Source organism: Podarcis liolepis, assembly GCF_965112155.1.
Source record: "Podarcis liolepis genome assembly, chromosome: 17".
NCBI lineage: Eukaryota > Metazoa > Chordata > Lepidosauria > Squamata > Lacertidae > Podarcis > Podarcis liolepis.
Window position 1 is genome coordinate 32,030,457 of NC_139571.1, and position 18,887 is coordinate 32,049,343.

The window sequence follows — 18,887 nt, forward strand, 5'->3', positions numbered from 1 at the left end:
TAGGGTATCAAGTGGTGTGAGTGGAAATCAGTCTCTGAATCTTACGACTTTGGCTTTGCTCTATCTCATATAATGCTTAGAGCAGCAGTTCTGAAATCTCATGGTTTTCTGGACCATTTAAAAATTGCCAGAGGGCTTGGCAGACCACTTAATATACTCCCCACCCCCTTTAGCCCCATTGTCATAAAACAAAACAAAAACCCAGCTCTCTTATGGAATCCGAGCCCCTTTAATTGGTAAAAAGCTTTTTTGGGGAAATGGTTGATTGCACCAGCACTGTAATATGGAAATACAGTGGTACCTTGGGTTAAGAACTTAATTCGTTCTGGAGGTCCGTTCTTAACCTGAAACTGTTCTTAACCTGAAGCACCACTTTAGTTAATGGGGCCTCCTCCTGCTGCACGATTTCTGTTCTCATCCTGAAGCAAAGTTCTTAACCCGAGGTACTGTTTCTGGGTTAGCGGAGTCCGTAACCTGAAGCGTATGTAACCTGAAGCGTCTGTAACCCAAGGTACCACTGTAATGGGATCTAGGCCAGAACACTTTTACCCTGCTTGATAAATCCAGTCAAGGTCAAAAGCCACTGATCCCTATTGTCAGAAAAATAAGGCCAAGTAAAGTATTCTTGACTGCTCTTCCACAATCTTTCATGGACCACCTGGATGGACTGCCATTCCTACCATAGGTCCGTAAACCACACTTTAGGAACCCAAGAATTGGGCTTAGGGATTCTAAATCTGCAGGACAGATTTAGATCTCCACTAGCCCCTGAAGCCTTACCTCTAGCCTGTGGTTTTCTCTTTTTGGGTTTCCTCATTGCCTAACAGCAGAAGACTAAGCTACCCTGTTTCAGATACAGCTGGAGATTTTTTAATTGGCAGTGAAAATTCACCTGCAGCAGGCAGGATGCAAAATTATATGAGCGGCCATTGTCTCATCACTGGTGATTGTGTCAGTGTGACCTCAGGTCCACTTGAATTGTTTCCTAAGCGACAATTGTTCAGTTGTCCTATAGCAGCTATTGGGCACATGGCTCTGGGATCAGGCAAAGGAAGCTGCCTATCAACAGGCTGCCAATCAGCACTTAGTGGCCTGGACCACCTGCCAACAGACTGCCAATCAGCACTTAGTGGCTCGGCCACAGAGCTATAAAGCAGGAATGCCCTACTTTAAATTTTGCCTCTGCTATAGCCCCACTAGTGCCTAGGTCTCACTAGTGTGGTAAACACAGGTGTTAAGCTGTACACATCTGACTGAAGGTTGAGGCATATGTGACTGAATAAGTACTGATCCATACAAGACATGAATGACAATATAAGTTATTTGCGCATTAAGCCAGATAGCAAGTGTGTCTAGACCAGCCTTCCTCAGCCTTGTGCGCTCTAGATCTTTTGGAATATAGCTCCGCAACCTCAGCCCTAGGTTGGGGGAAGCCTGGCCTGAAGTGGAACTCTTCTCCCCTGCAACTCATTCTTTGGCAAGCTGCTTCCTTCACTTGCAAATTTCCAGGCCTGAGCCCATGAGAGTTGGGGGGAGAAATGTCTGGAATCCTGTTGGGTGGTGTTGGGAAGCATGTTGGAGGGAGGTGGGGGAAAAAAAGAGATTTTGAAGAAAAGCAATGGAAGGGATTAGTGAGAAGATGGTGCTTTCTGAGTGTGTCGGAGACTGTCCCAGAGAGAGCCTCTACCCCAGCCTAGACCCAGACTGGAGCTCGTGAGTGGAACAGGGGCATCCCTCTGTGGTTGCCGTGGGCATCAGAAGAGAGCAAGGCCCCTCTTTTCCCACCTGGGGGAAGGTTGAAGGGCAGTGGCAAGCACACATTTGGGCAAGCCATCTAGCCTCTCCTTAAGCCATTGTTCCATGGGTTACTGAGAAACTGTATCGAAGGACACCGAACACTTCAGAAGCATTATATGCAAGTGTAAAGAGGATGCCGAGCAATCTAGAAACTGAATAGCAGTTTTCTGTCCTTTGAGCAATGCTTTGGTATTTTGCCGATCAAGAAAGCATCCTTTAAACTTGCTACTCAGGAGAAGGACTCTGCGTGTTCTGTTTATAAACAATCGAAGCCATTATTGAATCTGAACAATGGGAGCTACTGAGTGCTGATCTCCTTTGGGAGATCTGCTTTGTTGGCTTCCTAAGTAGTTCAGTTTTCAGCCATCTGGAAGAAAAAAAAAAAGGTAAACCTACTATCCTAAGCAGCATTGGGGGTAGCTATGTCTTCTAACATGTATGGCACATAATACAACCACCCCCAAAACAAAAACAAGTTACATGAAGTAGTGTGGTTCACATACCACCCTAAACAATGGTTCATTCATTCATCATTTTATTTGTATGCCACCTTTCCATAGTTAAAACAATGCTCAAGGTGGCTCACAACATGACAAGATTTACATAATTGCCAACATAACAAAAGTCATAAACAATAAATAAAACACATCAAAAAGTACACAACCAGATGGAAAACAATTTCCACATAAATCATAAAATCTAAAACTAAGAGTACAGCATTAATATCAATCACAATTTAAAATGACATAGATAAAAAATAAAAGCAATTTAAAAACAAAACAAAAACGGAGCCCTCTCTGCCCAGCAGCAGCGTCAGCAGTCAATAATAATAATAATAATAATAATAATAATAATTTTTATTTATACCCCGCCCTCCCCAGCCAAGGCCAGGTTCAGGGCAGCTAACAAGCAATAATAAAAACAAGTTGAATGAATACAACTTAAAAACAAGATTAAAATACAACATTAAAATATTGAAACATTAAAATATTAAAATGCAGCCTCATCACAGGAGGTGATGGTTCCCGTCTGGCCTCGCCCCAAGCCAGCTGGAGAGAAATAGGGCCGGGCCCTTCAGGCTCCCAGCAGGTCAGTCCTGGGCAGCAGCAGCAGCAGGTCAGTCCTGGTTTAAAGTAAACACTTAGTATTTTGGGGCACACTGCTTAAAAGCCCCTGCAGTTTTGCTCTCCCACTCCTGCTGATGCTGCACAGGGAAGGGAAGAAGGGAGGCTTGTCATTATGTGGGAACCTAGCCTTGTGGTTTGTTTCTCTGCAAACAGCCAGGAGTGGAAGTCAAAGGTTGTTCATGGCCTTCTACACGTGGTTTTTTCCAGCGGAAACAAAACACCTGTCCAGTTCTTATGTAGTGACAACACAAACTGTGGACCTGTTTCTTCCCCAGCGTGTCATCAGCAGGAGCAGGGAAAGATCAAAGTGTGAGATGGTAGGTGTGGCTTCAGCCTCTTCCTGTTGGGTGTTTTTAAGAAGCGCCAGTGGTACAGAAGGGGATCATTGTGTGGTGCAGGTGTGCATGATGCTGGCAAGCAGGTGAGTGGATTTATTGAGCCAGTTTAGCTTGAATGGCTTCCTTTGAAGTGTTTGGCTCTTGGAGGTTTTCAGCTGGTGAAGGGAATTCTTTGTCGGGCGATTCCTAGCCCCTCTCTCAGAACTGCATCTTCCCAGAAAGAGGTGATGGCAGACTGTTTGGAACTTTTAGAACTTGGAAGCCTGGCTTTCCAAAATGCAATGCTGTCCCAAACCCCAAAGCTGTATTAAAAGCAAGCCCAGTAATAAGACTGAATGAGAAATGACATCATGCAAGAGAGACCGAAATGGAACACTGCTTCCATGTAATAGGAATGCAGACAAAATATCAGTGCTGGAATTAAGTCCTTCTTATTTTGCTTGTTTTTTTGCAGGCAGCCATGGAGGTAGCACTCTCCTTCCACACAACATCAACAACGAATTCCCGGAATATGGGGCTGTGGAGGAAGGTGCCAAAACTTCGGAAATTCCCTCTGAGGTTCACGAAGACGAACTAGTGTGTGTTTCTGACGGGCAGCCATGTGACCAGCTGCCTTCTGAGAACGGCAGACCTAGTGATGGGGTAGAGTTTTTCTCCGAGGGGTTACAAATGGCTCCCCAAGAGGAAGAAGTGTCGGAACAGTTTGGCAGGCCGAGTGAGACTATAGAAACCTCCCAAGATTTAGAATCTGAAAAGGCACTTGACAGGGAAAACGATGCTTTTGGTTCAGAGATGCAAATGGAAAAAGAGAGGAAAGCTGGCAGTAGGGCTGAGGAGGCAGCCAGGGAGATGGTTCTTGCAGGCCAAGAAAAACCTCCAGAAATGCCTCTTCCATCTGAAGCAACAGCGGAGAGAAAATTGTATTGGATCGCAGAAGAAGACTCTATGGTCTTAACTGTGGAAATACAGCCTGAGACCTTACGAACTGCTGGCAGTGGAACTGAGGAGGCCCACAAAATATGTGAAACCAGTTGCCATAAAGCTCTGGCCCAGCCAGAGGACAGAAAGGTGGGTGCTTCAGGAGTCCTTGGCGGTGCCTGGGCAGACTTTGAGCGGGAGTTTTCTGTGTTTGATTCAGACAAGGAAGAAAGAGCGCCCGAGAGGAGGATATCCAAAGAGGCGGCTGTGAGCAAACACGTGGAATTTCAAGGGGTGGAAATCCTTTGGATCCAAAAAGCAGAGGAGCAGAAGGAAACCGGACTCTCTGACACGGATAGTGTAGAAAGAAGAGTCTCAAAACACCACACACCACCAGCAGTCTCATCAGAATTGGACTGTTTGCCGGAACGCTCCTGGAATGTATCCTGGGAAAACTTCAGGCCTTTAACTTCGCTGGCCGAAGGTGGAGAGGATGAAGTCTTCATAGTAGAGGAAAAGAAGAACTGGGCACTGGAGAGGAAATCTATGTCGGACAAGGACAGGTAAAAAAGGAAAAAGAATGAGAGAATAAGCAAGTCTCTCACTCTGTCTCTACAGATTTGGGAGGGAACACAGTTCATACTTAAGAGTGCTACTAGGCAACATGTTAGATACAGTCGTACCTTGGTTGTTGAACAGAATCCATTCCGGGAGTCCGTTCGACTTCCGAAAATGTTTAACAACCAAGGCGCGGCTTCCAATTGGCTGCAGGAGCTTCCTGCACTCAATTGGAAGCCGCATTGGATGTTTGGCTTTCAAAGCACATTCACAAACCAGAACCCTCACTTCGGGTTTGCGGCTTTAAGGAGTCAAAACGTTCAAGTCACAAGGCATTCGGGATCCAAGGTATGACTGTATTGGCTTCATAATGTTCTTGGGATGGTATCCTGTTGTTCAACACAAGGATTGTACTGATCAATACAAACAGTGTATACTGTTGTGCGTAAGGCATGATACAAAACACCCACAACCCCCCGTCCCCCTGTGGCAATAAAAGCAACACTATTTAACCACCAAAAAACCTTATCCTAAGCAGTTTTCTCAAACAGTTTGGTCTTAAAACATTTTTTGTTCAGGCAACCCTATTCAGACATGTAGAACTTACATGTGTTTTATCCAGGGCTTTTTTCAGCCACGATTTGATGGAGCTCAGTCCCAGCATCTCTCAGGTGGGCACCATTGCTATTATAAGAGAACAAGGGAGGTGTTTGTGGTGAATTCCAGCACCTCTTTTTTTAGAAAAATAGCACTGGTCTTACTTCTTTTTCGCTGCTGTTTGCTTTAATCATCCTTTGAAGCTTTTAAATACTTGTTTTAACTGAGTATTTTAGTGATTTAATTTAAATTTTTGTAAACTGCTTAATTTTTGTTTTGTTTTGCAGTCAATACTGCTGAATAAATAACTAAAACAAATAACACCAAAGGACACAACAACTGTGGGTGACCAGGAAATCTCTTGTTTCTTCAGTGGCTAAGGGCTGTAGGTTTAGGAGAATTAAGAACTGTTTATCAAGCTGCCTAAAACCATTCAGCGGGTGCAGCTTGCTGAGTCTCTAGAGGGAGAGAGGTTCACTGTCTTTGTGCTACAACTACGTCTCAGGTGTTTGCCAAAGAAACTTTCAGTGGGCAAAGAACCCTGAACTAAGTTTCTCTGTAGAAGAGGCTTGCTTTGGCTGAAGCATTCCTGAAGCTATGGTAACTAGCTAGGAGGGGACTTGAGCATTAGGGTGACCTGCAGCCATACAAATGAATATTTTTGCCCATTATTTATTTCAACTACAACCACATAGTTAATCTTCAAACTGTGTGTTTAGCAATGGGAACAGCACGAAACACTCTCCCCTTATTCCAATACCTGAATGCTCATTATTTAACCCAACTTTTTACAAACAACTGCCTCAAAACAACAGCATGTCTCTCTGTCATGTATTAACTGCACTAGAATGATTTGTGCATTTAAAAAAAAAAAAAGGTTAACAGATCTTGCAGATATTTTTTTCTGAACACTTCGGCTGTGAAACTCTGCACCCCCCCTCCCCACCGCCTTTCATTTCTTTGGATGCTTCTATCATAGCAACAGGAAAGCTCTACCAGCAAGCAGCAAACAAATTCTGGTTCAAGGCCAGTCACAAGCTGCTTTTTGAAATGCTAAATGAATGCATCTGGCGTCACTCCCTTTTGATTATTCAGGTTATTTCAAAGCTGGTCAGAATGTTCAGCCTGGCTTCCTGACTGCAGGCAAGCAATGAATGAGAATGAGAGTTTTGCAGGAACGTGGGGGGTGAAGAGGGGGGAGACGCTCCCCTCCCCATCACCTTGGTTTTATGTCCAGCAGAAGGGGAAGTAAGGTCTAAGTGCAGACTGGGGGGGGGGGTGGAGAAACTGGGTTATGAGGAGTTTGGATTTGATATCCCGCTTTATCACTACCCTAAGGAGTCTCAAAGTGGCTAACATTCTCCTTTCCCTTCCTCCCCCGCAACAAACACTCTGTGAGGTGAGTGAGGCTGAGAGACTTCAAAGAAATGTGGCTAGTCCAAGGTGGCTAGTCCAGCAGCTGCATGTGGAGGAGCGGGGAATCGAACCCGGTTCACCAGATTACGAGACTACCACTCTTAACCACTACACCACACTGGCTCTCTCATTTCATGAGTAGATGAAGCGTTGGAATAGCCACTGCTGAATGTGTTGGAAGGGAAATAGGTGAAACTGAGACACCTCTCAGCATCTTTGTCCTGAGACATATCTGTAGTTGGCAGAGACCACTTGGCTGGCATCTTGACAGCATTGATTGTCTCTGTTTGCTTGCCACCTGGTGTGTAAATATGCCAAGATGAGTTTGAGTGAGTCCCATTGTGCATGTGGGCGCTCCCCTACCATGCACAGAGCTTTGGATAGGAACTGAGCGCTATTACCTTATTTAAATTGTTCATACCTCACCCTTCATTAACCCCAGAGAGGCAAACAACATTACAAATGATACCATGAAACAATATTTCATTTAAATGCAGCTTAGTCTATTGTCTGGTTTTACATTCACAACACAACTGCACTTGCCAAATGAGAGGCGCCACTGGAGTCAAGATGTTTGGCTGCAGAGCATCACAGCTCCATCCGTTTTGGTGCTGCTCACGCCAGAGAGGGGCAGCGTTCGAGATTTGGGCTGCCACTATTGAGAACGCCCTTCACGAGGCGACTGCTCAGCTTCAGATTGGTGATTGGCTAAGGTGGCTGGAGTTGTGGTCTGACAACAACTGGACATGCAGGCTTGATGAGCACTGAACGAGGCAACCCCCTGCAACGCTGGCACCTCCCAGATCCTGTTGTTGTTGCTCCCATCACCACTATGTTCCTGGACTTCCTCTGTCCCAGCCTTGCTGGGTTTGGAATTTGAGGGGAGAAGGGCAAATCTCTGTTGTACCTTTATTTCACAGGCACATTAGGGGGTTCTCCTTCTATGAACCTATTTTGCTTTTTTAGAACAGCTCGCTTTAGCCGCTCCTAGTCCAGAGGCAAAACCAGTTTGCTGCTGCAGCTTGGTTTCAGTTTCCTTTAACATTGTAAACTATGCAGCAGCAGTAGGCAACTTCTTTAGTTGTAGCTTGCATTCTGTCTTCATCTATATGGTAAGCAAGCAAATTAACTGTATAAACATGATGGAGGAATGAGTAATATGTGTTGCCAACCATTAGAAGCAGAATATAATCAAGTTTATTTTACTTTATTATTACTTTTTGCAGAATTTTTTAAATTAGTTTTCAATTGCATTCCAATAATAGCCTCTTTATAACAACGCCAATTTATAATTCAATTATTAATACCAATCATTCAAACACCAAATTATAAAATTTAATTAAAGTGGCTAGATTTCATGGCTTTCTAGTTTTCTTTATTTCTGCGTTCCAAAATCTTACTGGTTTCAGTTACGTTCCGGTCATAATAATAATCCCTTATACAACAGCTGCAATGTTAATAACTTCTATGTGTGTTGACGCATTAAATGATTTATAAAACTTCAGGTGAGGGGCTCAAAACTATATCATTGTTCTTTCCTGTGGGTAGCAATTATTCTGTCCATGGTGTTTCTTCCTGTCCTTGTAAAACATTATATCTTTCTCCCCTCGTCCCCCGTCCCCCCCCCCCCGGCTTGTTGCTGTTATCCATCATTCCTTGGGCGGAGCTGATATCCCATTGTTATAACGAAGTTTAGCTTAAACTGTTTGAACAACTAACCTCCTGGATCAAACGGCAGCTGCTATATCAAATATTATTCGGTTGGCTCCATGCCTCTCAATGGAGTGTAGTCCTTTATCTGAAAAGGTGGGCCAGAGTAGTTCTTAAAATTAAATTTATTCCAGTAGACTTACTCGTGAAAGGACAGAATTTATACAGAATTTATACAGTGTCACTAGATTCGCCTTATTGCATGGGTAGGCAAACTAAGACCCCGGGGCCGGATTCGGCCCAGTCGCCTTCTAAATCTGGCCTGCGGATGGTCTGGGAATCAACATGTTTTTACATGAGTAGAATGTGCCCTTTTATTTAAAATGCATCTCTGGGTTATTTGTGGGGCCTGCCTGGTGTTTTTACATGAGTAGAATATGTGCTTTTATTTAAAATGCACCTCTTATTTGTGGGGCATAGGAATTCGTTCATTATAATTTTTTTCCAAAATATAGTCCAGCCCCCCCCCAACCTGCTGAAAAGGTTTGCTGACCCCTAGGCTGGTGCAGATAGAATGATGCTGATTCAGTTACATGAAGACAATGAATCCCCCCTTCTCTTCTCCTGCTGGGCTGAAGTGTGTTAAAATGTTACACTGGCCTCCATGTTGACCACAGTTAGGTCCCCTCTTAACCAGGATTTGCAGCAGAGCTAAAAAAAGAAGACTGGTTTGCATTATCTACCTTTAACCGTACTTAAACCATCCAATCCTTAACCATTAGTAAACGTTGTGAAGGAAGAGTGGGGGACTGTTCATAGCAGAGGGGAGGAAAAAATAAATATTTCCCCCTGTCCTGCTCCTGCTGTTTTTACCATTCTTACAGGTCAAACTACATGTGGCATTCATTAGTGAAATCAATGGGACCTTTTTTCACAATATAAATGACAGGTGCATGAGACCAGTTCCGATCAGGCGGGATGCAAAGGGTTAAAGCCCCGCTACTTCCCATGCTAAGGTTTCAATGTGAAACAGCCCCCCCTTCCATATATGCATCCCAAGCAAATGGAATTATGTGCCTAATGTCATGTGCAGTTCGTCTCTATAAGACCAGGAGTTCTATGCTTCTGTGTTGGGGACTAGTGCTGTTTTAGTCAGAGATATTAAGGCTCTGAAAGCTAGTAGATTATGGGTTTCTAAAGCAAAATCCAGTGCCAAAAGCAGATTTTGAAGGATTATCTAAATATTCTTACTATTCTGCTACCCCACCCCATCCCGAGCCATAGTCATTTGACCAAATTGCTTGGTTTACTAACAGATATTTATGGTTTTCATCAAACAGGATTCCTCTTCTCTCTCATCTTAATGGAACAATACGAGGACTGGGTTAGAAGGAAGCTGGTCTGGCGTTATGTAGACCGTCAGTTATAATCTTTGCCGCTTTCAGAGTGACTTTGAATGTGGCAGTTATTTTGATAGCCTTGTTATACCCAGCATTGCTGAGGAATACAGTGCAGTTTTCAAATTGGTGGTTAAAATCAATGCAGTTTTAGAAGGGTTCACAAAGCCATTTGATTCAAAATGGCATTCAGTTGTATCCAGACTTAGCTAGAAATCTGCTTCTTGATCTCAGGAACCAACTTGTAAAATTTAGTTCCAGTATCTTAAAAAGCGTCCAAATGCATGGTGAACAAACAAAACAAATTTCCAAAATATATAGCAGATGGAGATATCAGCAAACACAATAGTCCTTTGCTTCCCTTTTCTCTTCCTAAATACCGTATTGGCCCGAATATAAGCTGCACCCAGATATAAGCCGCACCTTTAAAATTGGGGGGAGGAGGGGAGAAAAAAAGAAAACATACCCGAATATAAGCCACTCCATTCCTGGCGCTGTTTGCTGCGCGCTCCTGGCTGCATACCGTAAGGTCGCAAATATCAGCCACATTTTAACTTTTCACGGTCGGAATTTGGGGGGAAAGTGAGGCTTATATTCAGGCCAGTACGGTAGAACTTTTGAACTTACATGCAAACAAACCACTTTAGCACTTTGCACAAACCCTGCATGCTAGAGGCATCATTGCTTGTGGTATGCACACCCATCCCACTCTTGTCTCCATCCATAGGTTATATAGAGCTTCAAAATCACAGAATCATAGAACTGGAAGGGACCGTGAGGGTCATTTACCGTAGTCCATCCCCTTGTAATGCAGGAATCTTTTGCTCGAACCCATGTCCCTGAGATGAAGAGTCTGATGCCAACTGAGCAAAGCCGAGCCTGTGGGTTAATTATTTTATTTTATAGATTTTTTATTGTTAAAAAGAATCCTGCAACACGATAATATTACAACATATTAATATTATAAAATAACAAACAGCTGTGAGCAATATTAAAATAATAGTAAGGTAAAGGTACCCCTGACCGTTAGGTCCAGTCGTGGCCGACTCTGGGGTTGCGGCGCTCATCTTGCTTTATTGGCCGAGGGAACAGGTGTACAGCTTCTGGGTCATGTGGCCAGCAGGACTAAGCCACTTCTGGCGAACCAGAGCAGCGCACGGAAACACCGTTTACTTTCCCGCTGGAGCGGTACCTATTTATCTACTTGCACTTTGACGTGCTTTTGAACTGCTAGGTTGGCAGGAGCAGGGACTGACAGTGGCGTAGCGTGCGGGGTGCAGGGGGGGCCGGCCGCACCGGGTGCAACATCTGGGGGTTAGGGGGCGCAAATCCATGGGTTAGGGGCGCAAATCCATGGGTTAGGGGGCGCAAATTACTTGCCTTGCCCCGGGTGCTGACAACCCACGCTACGCCACTGGGGACCGAACAACGAGAGCTCACCCTGTTGCGGGGATTCGAACCACTGACCTTCTGATCGGCAAGTCCTAGGCTCTGTGGTTTAATCCACAGCGCCACCTGCGTCCCATTAAAATAACAGCAGACAATAAAACCATTTATTACAATGTAGTCCTTTTTTTGTTTTAGAAAGTTTTAGGATTCTTCTAAAAACAAATAAGCAGGGGATCACACTTATCTCCCCATGGAAGTTATTACACGGATGGGGAGAAGTGTCTAGGGAAAGGAAGCCTGTGTTAGGCCACCTTCAACTCTCTGAATAGCCATTGTCTGTCCTTTTGTTCTGTGACTTGGCTGCGATGTTTGGAGAACAGACCCAGAAGCTTCAGAATCTCCAAAAGCTAATCTGGAGTAGGGACACAAAGTGTGTCTTTTCTACGAACACAATGAGCTGATGTTCTTTCTTAGTACACATCATAATGTGCAAGCCACTTTTGTTTCTACTCGAGTACAGGGGGGTGGAGGGAGCCAGAGGGAAAGACAAGGGTTTCTGTTCTCCATTAACACAATTGAAACCAGACGTGTAAACATTGGTACCTGGTCATCAAAAGGAAAGGCTAGTTATGTGTGTATGTGTGCGCATGAAACATCCGCAGAAGATCTGAGTGTGCCCACATGAAAACCTTAAAGCAGAAACTGAAGAGACTGTCTTTGGTTTTGAACCCTAGGCTCATGGAGGAGGAGGAAGAGGACGACGACGACGAAGCCATCAGTGGAAGAGTGGAAGATGTCCTTGGGCAACCGCACTCCGAAGTCTCAACAGATGTGTACAGCTCCCAGTTTGAAAGCATTCTGGACAATGCCTCTTTATATTATAGTGCGGAGTCTCTGGAAACTTTATATTCTGAGCCGGATAGCTACTTCAGCTTCGAAATGCCGCTCACTCCTATGATTCAGCAGCGTATCAAAGAAGACGCTCAATTTTTAGAAAGGACTCCTGATGGGGCAATAAGAAAAGGCCACAGCGACAGGATTGCCAATGGACTAGGAGATGTGAAGGAGACGGACATCACAGAAGCTTGTCATTTAGAAAGGTAACTAAGAAATGGCTTCCGTATTACATTTGCTGTTGCTTTTGCACTGATAATGAGCTTTTTAATCCTCACGGGTAGAAGAAAGTGTTAGCTGAGTGGCACATCACAAAAAAGTGTGTGTGTGTGTGTGTGTGTGTGTTTAATTAGTTGCTAGTAAAATGGACCTTGGTGGGAGAAGAGTCTCTATGCTGCAGAGTCCTCTGAGGGGCTGTGTGTGCTCTGGGCACAGAGCCCTACAGTGCTGCTGGGTGTTCTCCTTTCTGAAGGCTAGGCTGCTCAATGATAGAGGCATGTTTACGTGCACTCTCTGTGGACGAGGTTTTTGAGGAGGCTTCCTCAACCTTGGCCCTCCATATGTTTTTGGCCTACAACTCCCATGATCCCTAGCTAGCAGGACCAGTGGTCAGGGATGATGGGAATTGTAGTCTCAAAACATCTGGGGGGCCGAGGTTGAGGAAGCCTGTTTTTGAGCCTCTCTTTATCAGCACCATGTTCTTGGTTAAGCTAACAGTAGGACCAAATCTTGGAGACATTGGCTCTTTTTAATACCTGGATGGGCATGCAGTATGTTCAGTCAACTGCTTGGAACTTAAAACACAACAAATTCTGTTTATAATACCATATGTGCTATTAGCAAGAACCTATTTTGCCTGGTATACGAAGTAGAAGGGATAAGCCTAGGTCCCAGTTTCGGTGAATCCTTCTACCTGTGGCAAAATTTAAAAAGAAGTGGATTAATCTCTCCATGACTTCGCCAGTTTCCCATAAGCATGGAGATTGTGATGTTTGGAAATGTCCAAACGTATGACCTTCCCTATCCCAGCGGTGTGCAGCAGTACAGACACTGGAACGCTGTGCCACATATTCTGTCAAAGGGCCAGATATAAAGTAATGTGAAGCTTGTCACTTCAAGCACTAGGAAACTTGTAATTTAAAACTGTAAATAGCATTTGCTCAGTTATCCCCTGTTTGCTTTCTCTTCCTCTCTGTCTTGCAGACAGCTAGAATTTAGATTGTAAGCTTCGTTGGGCAGGGACCTCTTTTGTCTGTCTGCCCTGCTTACGTTACCTTATAAAGTTCGGTGCACAGTAATAGTGCAATATAAACAAACCTTTAGTGCAGATGAGTTGATAGGCAATCTATGGCCATTGTGTCAGCTATAGGCCTCTCCCAGTGTATTATTGGTACAATGGAAGGCATGCACGCTGGCTCAGGTATCTGGGTGGGTATGTGTCGCCATTGCCATGGACAGTCTGTTAATCTTATTCATTATGAGAATAAGCCTTCAGCTCATTTAAGGAAATTCGAAGATCTGCCTTGGAACCACCAAGGCTAGAAGTGTAAGCAAATGCTGAACTAGCTGTCATAAGAAGCTTAACTCCGCATTTTCTATTTGCTGTTGGGCTGTCTTATCAACAAAGGCTTTTGGATTTCATTTTACTTTCTCTTATTAAGCCTGTGTGGTGGAAGAAAATAAGTTAACAGATAGGTGGGGCTTCTCTGAGCTTTGATGTACAGCTTCAAGGCATGGGGCACTCAGTCCTATCTCCTAATAAAAAGTACGGGGGGGGGGGGGAATGAAAGCTTTTAGCTTAAGCATCTTGAGTGCTGGCAGTACAGCTTCCCGGTTCTGCATGTTGTAACAGAATGAAAGCTAGGGCTGAACTAATCTTCCCAGGGGAAGTTAGCAAGCCAGATTTACTTGGAAATTGGAACATAAGCTAAATATACCTCACATTTCCCCCAACTGAATGTGCTTTTAAGCTTGGCTGTGTTGTCAGTCGCTAGTTGGACATTTGTTTCTGTTTACTTATATTTTTAATTTATTTGTGCTATTTATACTATGCCTACTAACCAAACTCAATAGATATTAAAGCCTTTAACGCTCTTCTGTTCCTTAGGATTTTGCAGTTTGATGCACTTGTAATGTGTACCTTTTAGAAATGTATTAGTCAGCGTCTCCTATATTGGCTGAATTTCCACATAAAGCCATGTTTTGGCAGTGCTATGTGGATGAGCTTCAGCAATATGCTTTTCTTGCCTGCTCTTTCCTTCCATTTGAACCCGGGATCCCTGAGCTTCATAACAAGCCAGGGGAATATGATCTGCAGACCATGATGCGTTTTCAAGAAGTCTTTGAGACCACAAGAGAAATTGAGGAATATGTTAAAAGACCTTTGGCAAGCAGAGGCTGAAATAAAATCACCCTTAAATAGCAGTGCCTTGACTGACAAGCAACTTTGTGACGTGTGCTAGACGTTTCGCCCTGTCCGTTCACCATGCGTGTTTAGTGCAGCTGCATTCGAGTTCTGAATTGACAAGCTTTTCAAGCAGCCTCCCACATGGTTGCTGTAACATGGAGAGAGCAAAGGAATTATTACATGTTAAGGCTCAGATAACAGGCAAAGGAGAATAGCGGCCTTCAAGACAATGGAGTTTTAACAATTGCTCGATGTGGCAGCCTGTGCTGATTCAGTAGGATACGTCATGCTGTCAGTAGAAGCAAAAAAATGTTTAAAAAGGAAAAGGAAACCTGGAAGAACGCTGAGCAGCCAATAGGTGTCCCCTTTGAGCTGCTGTGAGGAGTTCAGTATGGTATTCAGAACAGCATGCTTTTGCAGCTTCTTGGTTCAAAGGTTCCAAATGATACGGTCAACAACAACATAGCAACCCCCATTTATATACTCAGGGCAGGTTGGGGATCAACTGACTCGCATGGGAGACGAAATGGGCTGCAACAAAGGAGGCACAGTTGAAGAGAGGCAGAATACACAACAGATTGCAGCTCTTAGTACTGAGTGGGACCTGCTGGAATCTGAGCTTTTTTTTGTGGCCTGTGCAAACCCACCTTCCGTTTTGTTCTTGCTCACACTAGAGTGTGACAAAGAGACTGACCCTAGGAACTGACTTTACATACTTATTTTTATATTGCATTGTGCTTGTGGCTGAGTAGGTGTGATAGCTAAGCTCGCTGTGCAGTTACTTAAAGCAGTTTGCAATCCAGTTTATGCAGCGGAACAGGAAGTTTGCTGGATGCGCAGAGATCAAAACCTCACATGGGGTGGCTTATGACTGAGAACAGGTCCAAGGAGAGAAACTAAGGGAGACTTAAGAGCAAGAATTTGAAAGGAAGGTGCAGAGTATGCAATGGACTGAGAGATGAAGGGGTCAGTGGAGAATGAGGTTTGAGGACAAGGAAGGAGGAGACAAAGAATTGATGCAGTGTGATAACATGGGAAGCACAACAGTGCTAAAACAAGTTTTATAAGTCCACAAAAGTTATTAGCCTCCGTAATGTTTTGCTATCCTGGTGGGGGCTGACAGAAGAGGGCTGGAGAGCTACATTTCTTCCTTTAGTAGCAGCCCATTTGGTTTCCATGTTAGGTACAGAGGAGGGATCCTCACTTACCAACTTGAAATTCCTGATCACCTATGGTTACCGGGCTAGTATTTAAATGCAGATCTCTTTGTGTGGATGTTTTGAAAAAACAACAACCCCAATATCTTTATTAAATACTGTGTGATCAAATAAAAAAGGGAAAGGCAAGGTTTAATAACTCCAGAACTATGTGGAACGTGGTCCCCTAATAATAGTCTGGTTTTCTTACTTGCGATTGAATTGATGTGCTTAATCTCCTTTTCGAGCTTCTGTTCTTGTGCTACTTGCCCTTCTAGCTTTTATATGAAGTGTTTTTGGTTTGCTGTTTGCCATGTTAGAAAACTCCAATACAATATATGTTATAATAATAATAATACTTCCAGAACGGTTGAATGTGAAAGGAGCAACAACATCTGTGAGGCACTTGAGATGAAGAGGGGCTAAATACTGTGGGGCAAGAGAATGTGAAATGCTAGGGAGACTGTTGAGGGACAGGGTAGAAGGAGGAAGTGGAACAAAGTAGGCTGTGGCCTGAAAAGGCATAAATCTGAGGAAATTATTTTTTGGGGTGGAGATGTGAACAACAGCAGAACCAAAGGGTAAGTGGGACTGAGGTAGAATTACACATAAGGGGTTAGAGGTAGGAGAAGTTGTGCTTTCTTGAAGGAAGTGGATGGGCAAGGGGAGGAACTGGAGATTGGAGGGTAGGGATAGGTTTCCTTTGAGGAGAATTTATCGACCCAAATATTGGAATTTTGCCACAGAAGGGTTTGTGACCTGGCCATCTTAAGGGGCCCCATTGTGGACTAGGAAGCAGTGAGCGATGGCGGGGGCTGAATGTCACAGACTGGCTTGAAGTAGCCAGCGCATACTTTGGCTCTAGACTTCCAACATCCATGTACACTCGCATGCAAAATACCCATCAGTATCATGGGCAGGTTGGCGTTGAGGGGAGGGCTTTTTATTATGAAGACTTCCAGCAGAAACAGTTTGCCCCGTACACGAAATTTTATTGCGCTCCCCTGAAGGATCCCTGACAGTGAGGGTTAGGTCGCACAGAGTCAGGGATCCTTGGCAATTTTTTGCCCTTAGGACAGTAGCGTTCCCTCCTCCCTCAGGACTCGAGGGTTGCCATTGGCGACTGTTCCTGTTCCCTGCCTCAGCTACTGGAAATCAGGCCACGCCACACCCACTTAGTCCCATCCTTAGTTCTCTGTTTTGGTCATGGTAGGGGCAGGCTGTGGGAAAAAAAAGACCACTTCTCTTTTTGGTGACTTGCTACTCTTGTATAATGATATACCGTTCCTCACACGTTTAAGTCCTCAGATATATGCGAATTTATCTCAGGTAAACACAGGTGAGAGGATTTCAAGCCCCCTTCAGCCAGGAGAGTTGTCCTCAAAAACAAATGAAGAAAATGGCCTCAGTCCAAGGGAGCCCTCTCTGAACTTAAGTCACAATATCTCAATATCTGCCTGCTCTCCATGGAAGCCAGTAATCCGATAAAGGTTTATGTCTTTGTGGTCTGTCCTGTTATGGTGCTGATGGCTGACTCCCGTTGACCACCATTTATCAGGGCTTCTGCATCTGGAACCAGTACCAAGTGGCGAAGTAATGTTCTTACTCCTGTTAACTCCAACCCACCTGCTTCCCAGTTTCTCTCATTCTCCTCAGGAAATACAGCAGCCACTGTAAGGAGAACGAGAGAAGCGGTTTGGGACGCAGGCAGGCTCATGAATGAGCTCAGGTGCCCAATCCCAGGAAACAGCAGGTAGAGCTCGTGAGTGTGTGTCTGCCTCCCTGTCTATCTCCTCACAGGGGCCATTGCGTTTTCTGAGGAAAAAACAAGTCAGTCAGTCAGTCAGTCAGTCAGTCAGTCAGTCAGTCAGTTGCATGCATGAGCTCAGAGGCCCAAGCATGGAGCACAGCTGTTATAGCATCATGGCGTCCTTCAGAAATATGCTCCAGTTGCTTCACTCTGTGACTGGGCCTCCAAGCTCATGTGTGTTTCTACCCGCCTTCCATTCTTTTAGGGAATAGTAGGAACAGCTGCAGAGCAAAACCCAGGAAACATCAAGGCAGGGTCTTCTTGTTGCACCCTTCCTTCTGCTCACAACCTGGCCCCTATGGTCTTGGGCCAGGTGGTCTCGCTTTCCCACCTTTATTCTGTTCTATTTGCAAAGGAATCTCTTCTACAATAGCCCTCCTATTCCTACAAATGGCACAGATCGGCTCACAGCGGCTGCTAGACCCCTCTCCTCCTGGTAACGTATAACCCCCCTGTGCCACTATTTTTGGTATTCAGCTTGCCATTAGCAGGGAGCTCATGGAGGGAGATAAAAGGTTTGATTCTCCCCATCCTTGGTCCCACATATAAGACCCGAACCCTGAGAAAAGACAACCCTAGTCTACATAAAAAGGTTTTCCTACTTAGGCTTAGCTGATAAAATTTATTTTCTGCCTTTCTTCCAGGGACCTTAGGGCAGCATACATAGGGCTATCCCACTCCAGCATTACCACAGTCTTAGATGGTAAAATAGGCTGAGAATGATTTGCTCAAGGCTGCCTAGTGAGCTTGGTGGCTTAGTGGAGACTGAAGACTGCTTGTGTGGGAACAGACTTCGGCTAGCTGCTGCCGACTGACCAGTAATGGCCAGCAGGTAATTGTTTTTCCGAGTTGCTTCATTGCTTCCAACAGAAGCAACGCAGAAGATAGCACGTCTTCTCCTTGAAGACATCTTCTTAAATCTTGTGTGTGTTTATAGGTCTGGAGAGGGGCCAGACATAGAACTCGAAGCCTGCACCAGGCCACGAAACTACTACGTATTTAGTAAATTCAGTACTGATAGTGTCCTCTTCATTGACCCATTTCTGCTGTCCTTCGTGTATTTGATCTAGGTAAGGAACATAGGAAGTTTCCTTATACGGTGGTACCTCGGGTTACATATGCTTCAGGTTACATACGCTTCAGGTTACAGACTCTGCTAACCCAGAAATAGTACCTCAGGTTAAGAACTTTGCTTCAGGATGAGAACAGAAATCGGGCGGCGGCGGCGGGAGGCCCATTAGCTAAAGTGGTGCTTCAGGTTAAGAACAGTTTCAGGTTAAGAACAGACCTCCGGAACGAATTAAGTTCTTCACCCAAGGTACCACTGTACAAGAATCGTCTGTCTTTCTGGCCGCGGAGTTCAGGCAAGGGTTTATCCCAGCCTTATCTGGAG

At 44.6% G+C, this 18,887-nt stretch overlaps 2 protein-coding genes across 4 annotated transcripts in view; one reads left to right on the forward strand and one right to left on the reverse strand.

Moving 5' to 3' along the window:
* LOC310696250 (uncharacterized protein) overlaps window positions 1-18,887 on the reverse strand; it is a 960,839-nt gene that overhangs the window by 574,932 nt on the left and 367,020 nt on the right. The gene's annotated exons all lie outside the window — the stretch shown is intronic.
* Window positions 1-18,887, forward strand: part of LOC310696199 (PH and SEC7 domain-containing protein 3-like) — a 152,619-nt gene that overhangs the window by 22,318 nt on the left and 111,414 nt on the right. For all 3 annotated transcript variants that reach the window (XM_083481404.1, XM_083481403.1, XM_083481402.1), the window contains 2 exons: window positions 3,717-4,743; window positions 11,922-12,287. In XM_083481404.1, the coding sequence (XP_083337530.1) occupies window positions 3,717-4,743; window positions 11,922-12,287 (1,393 nt within the window). The remainder of the gene's footprint in view (window positions 1-3,716; window positions 4,744-11,921; window positions 12,288-18,887) is intronic.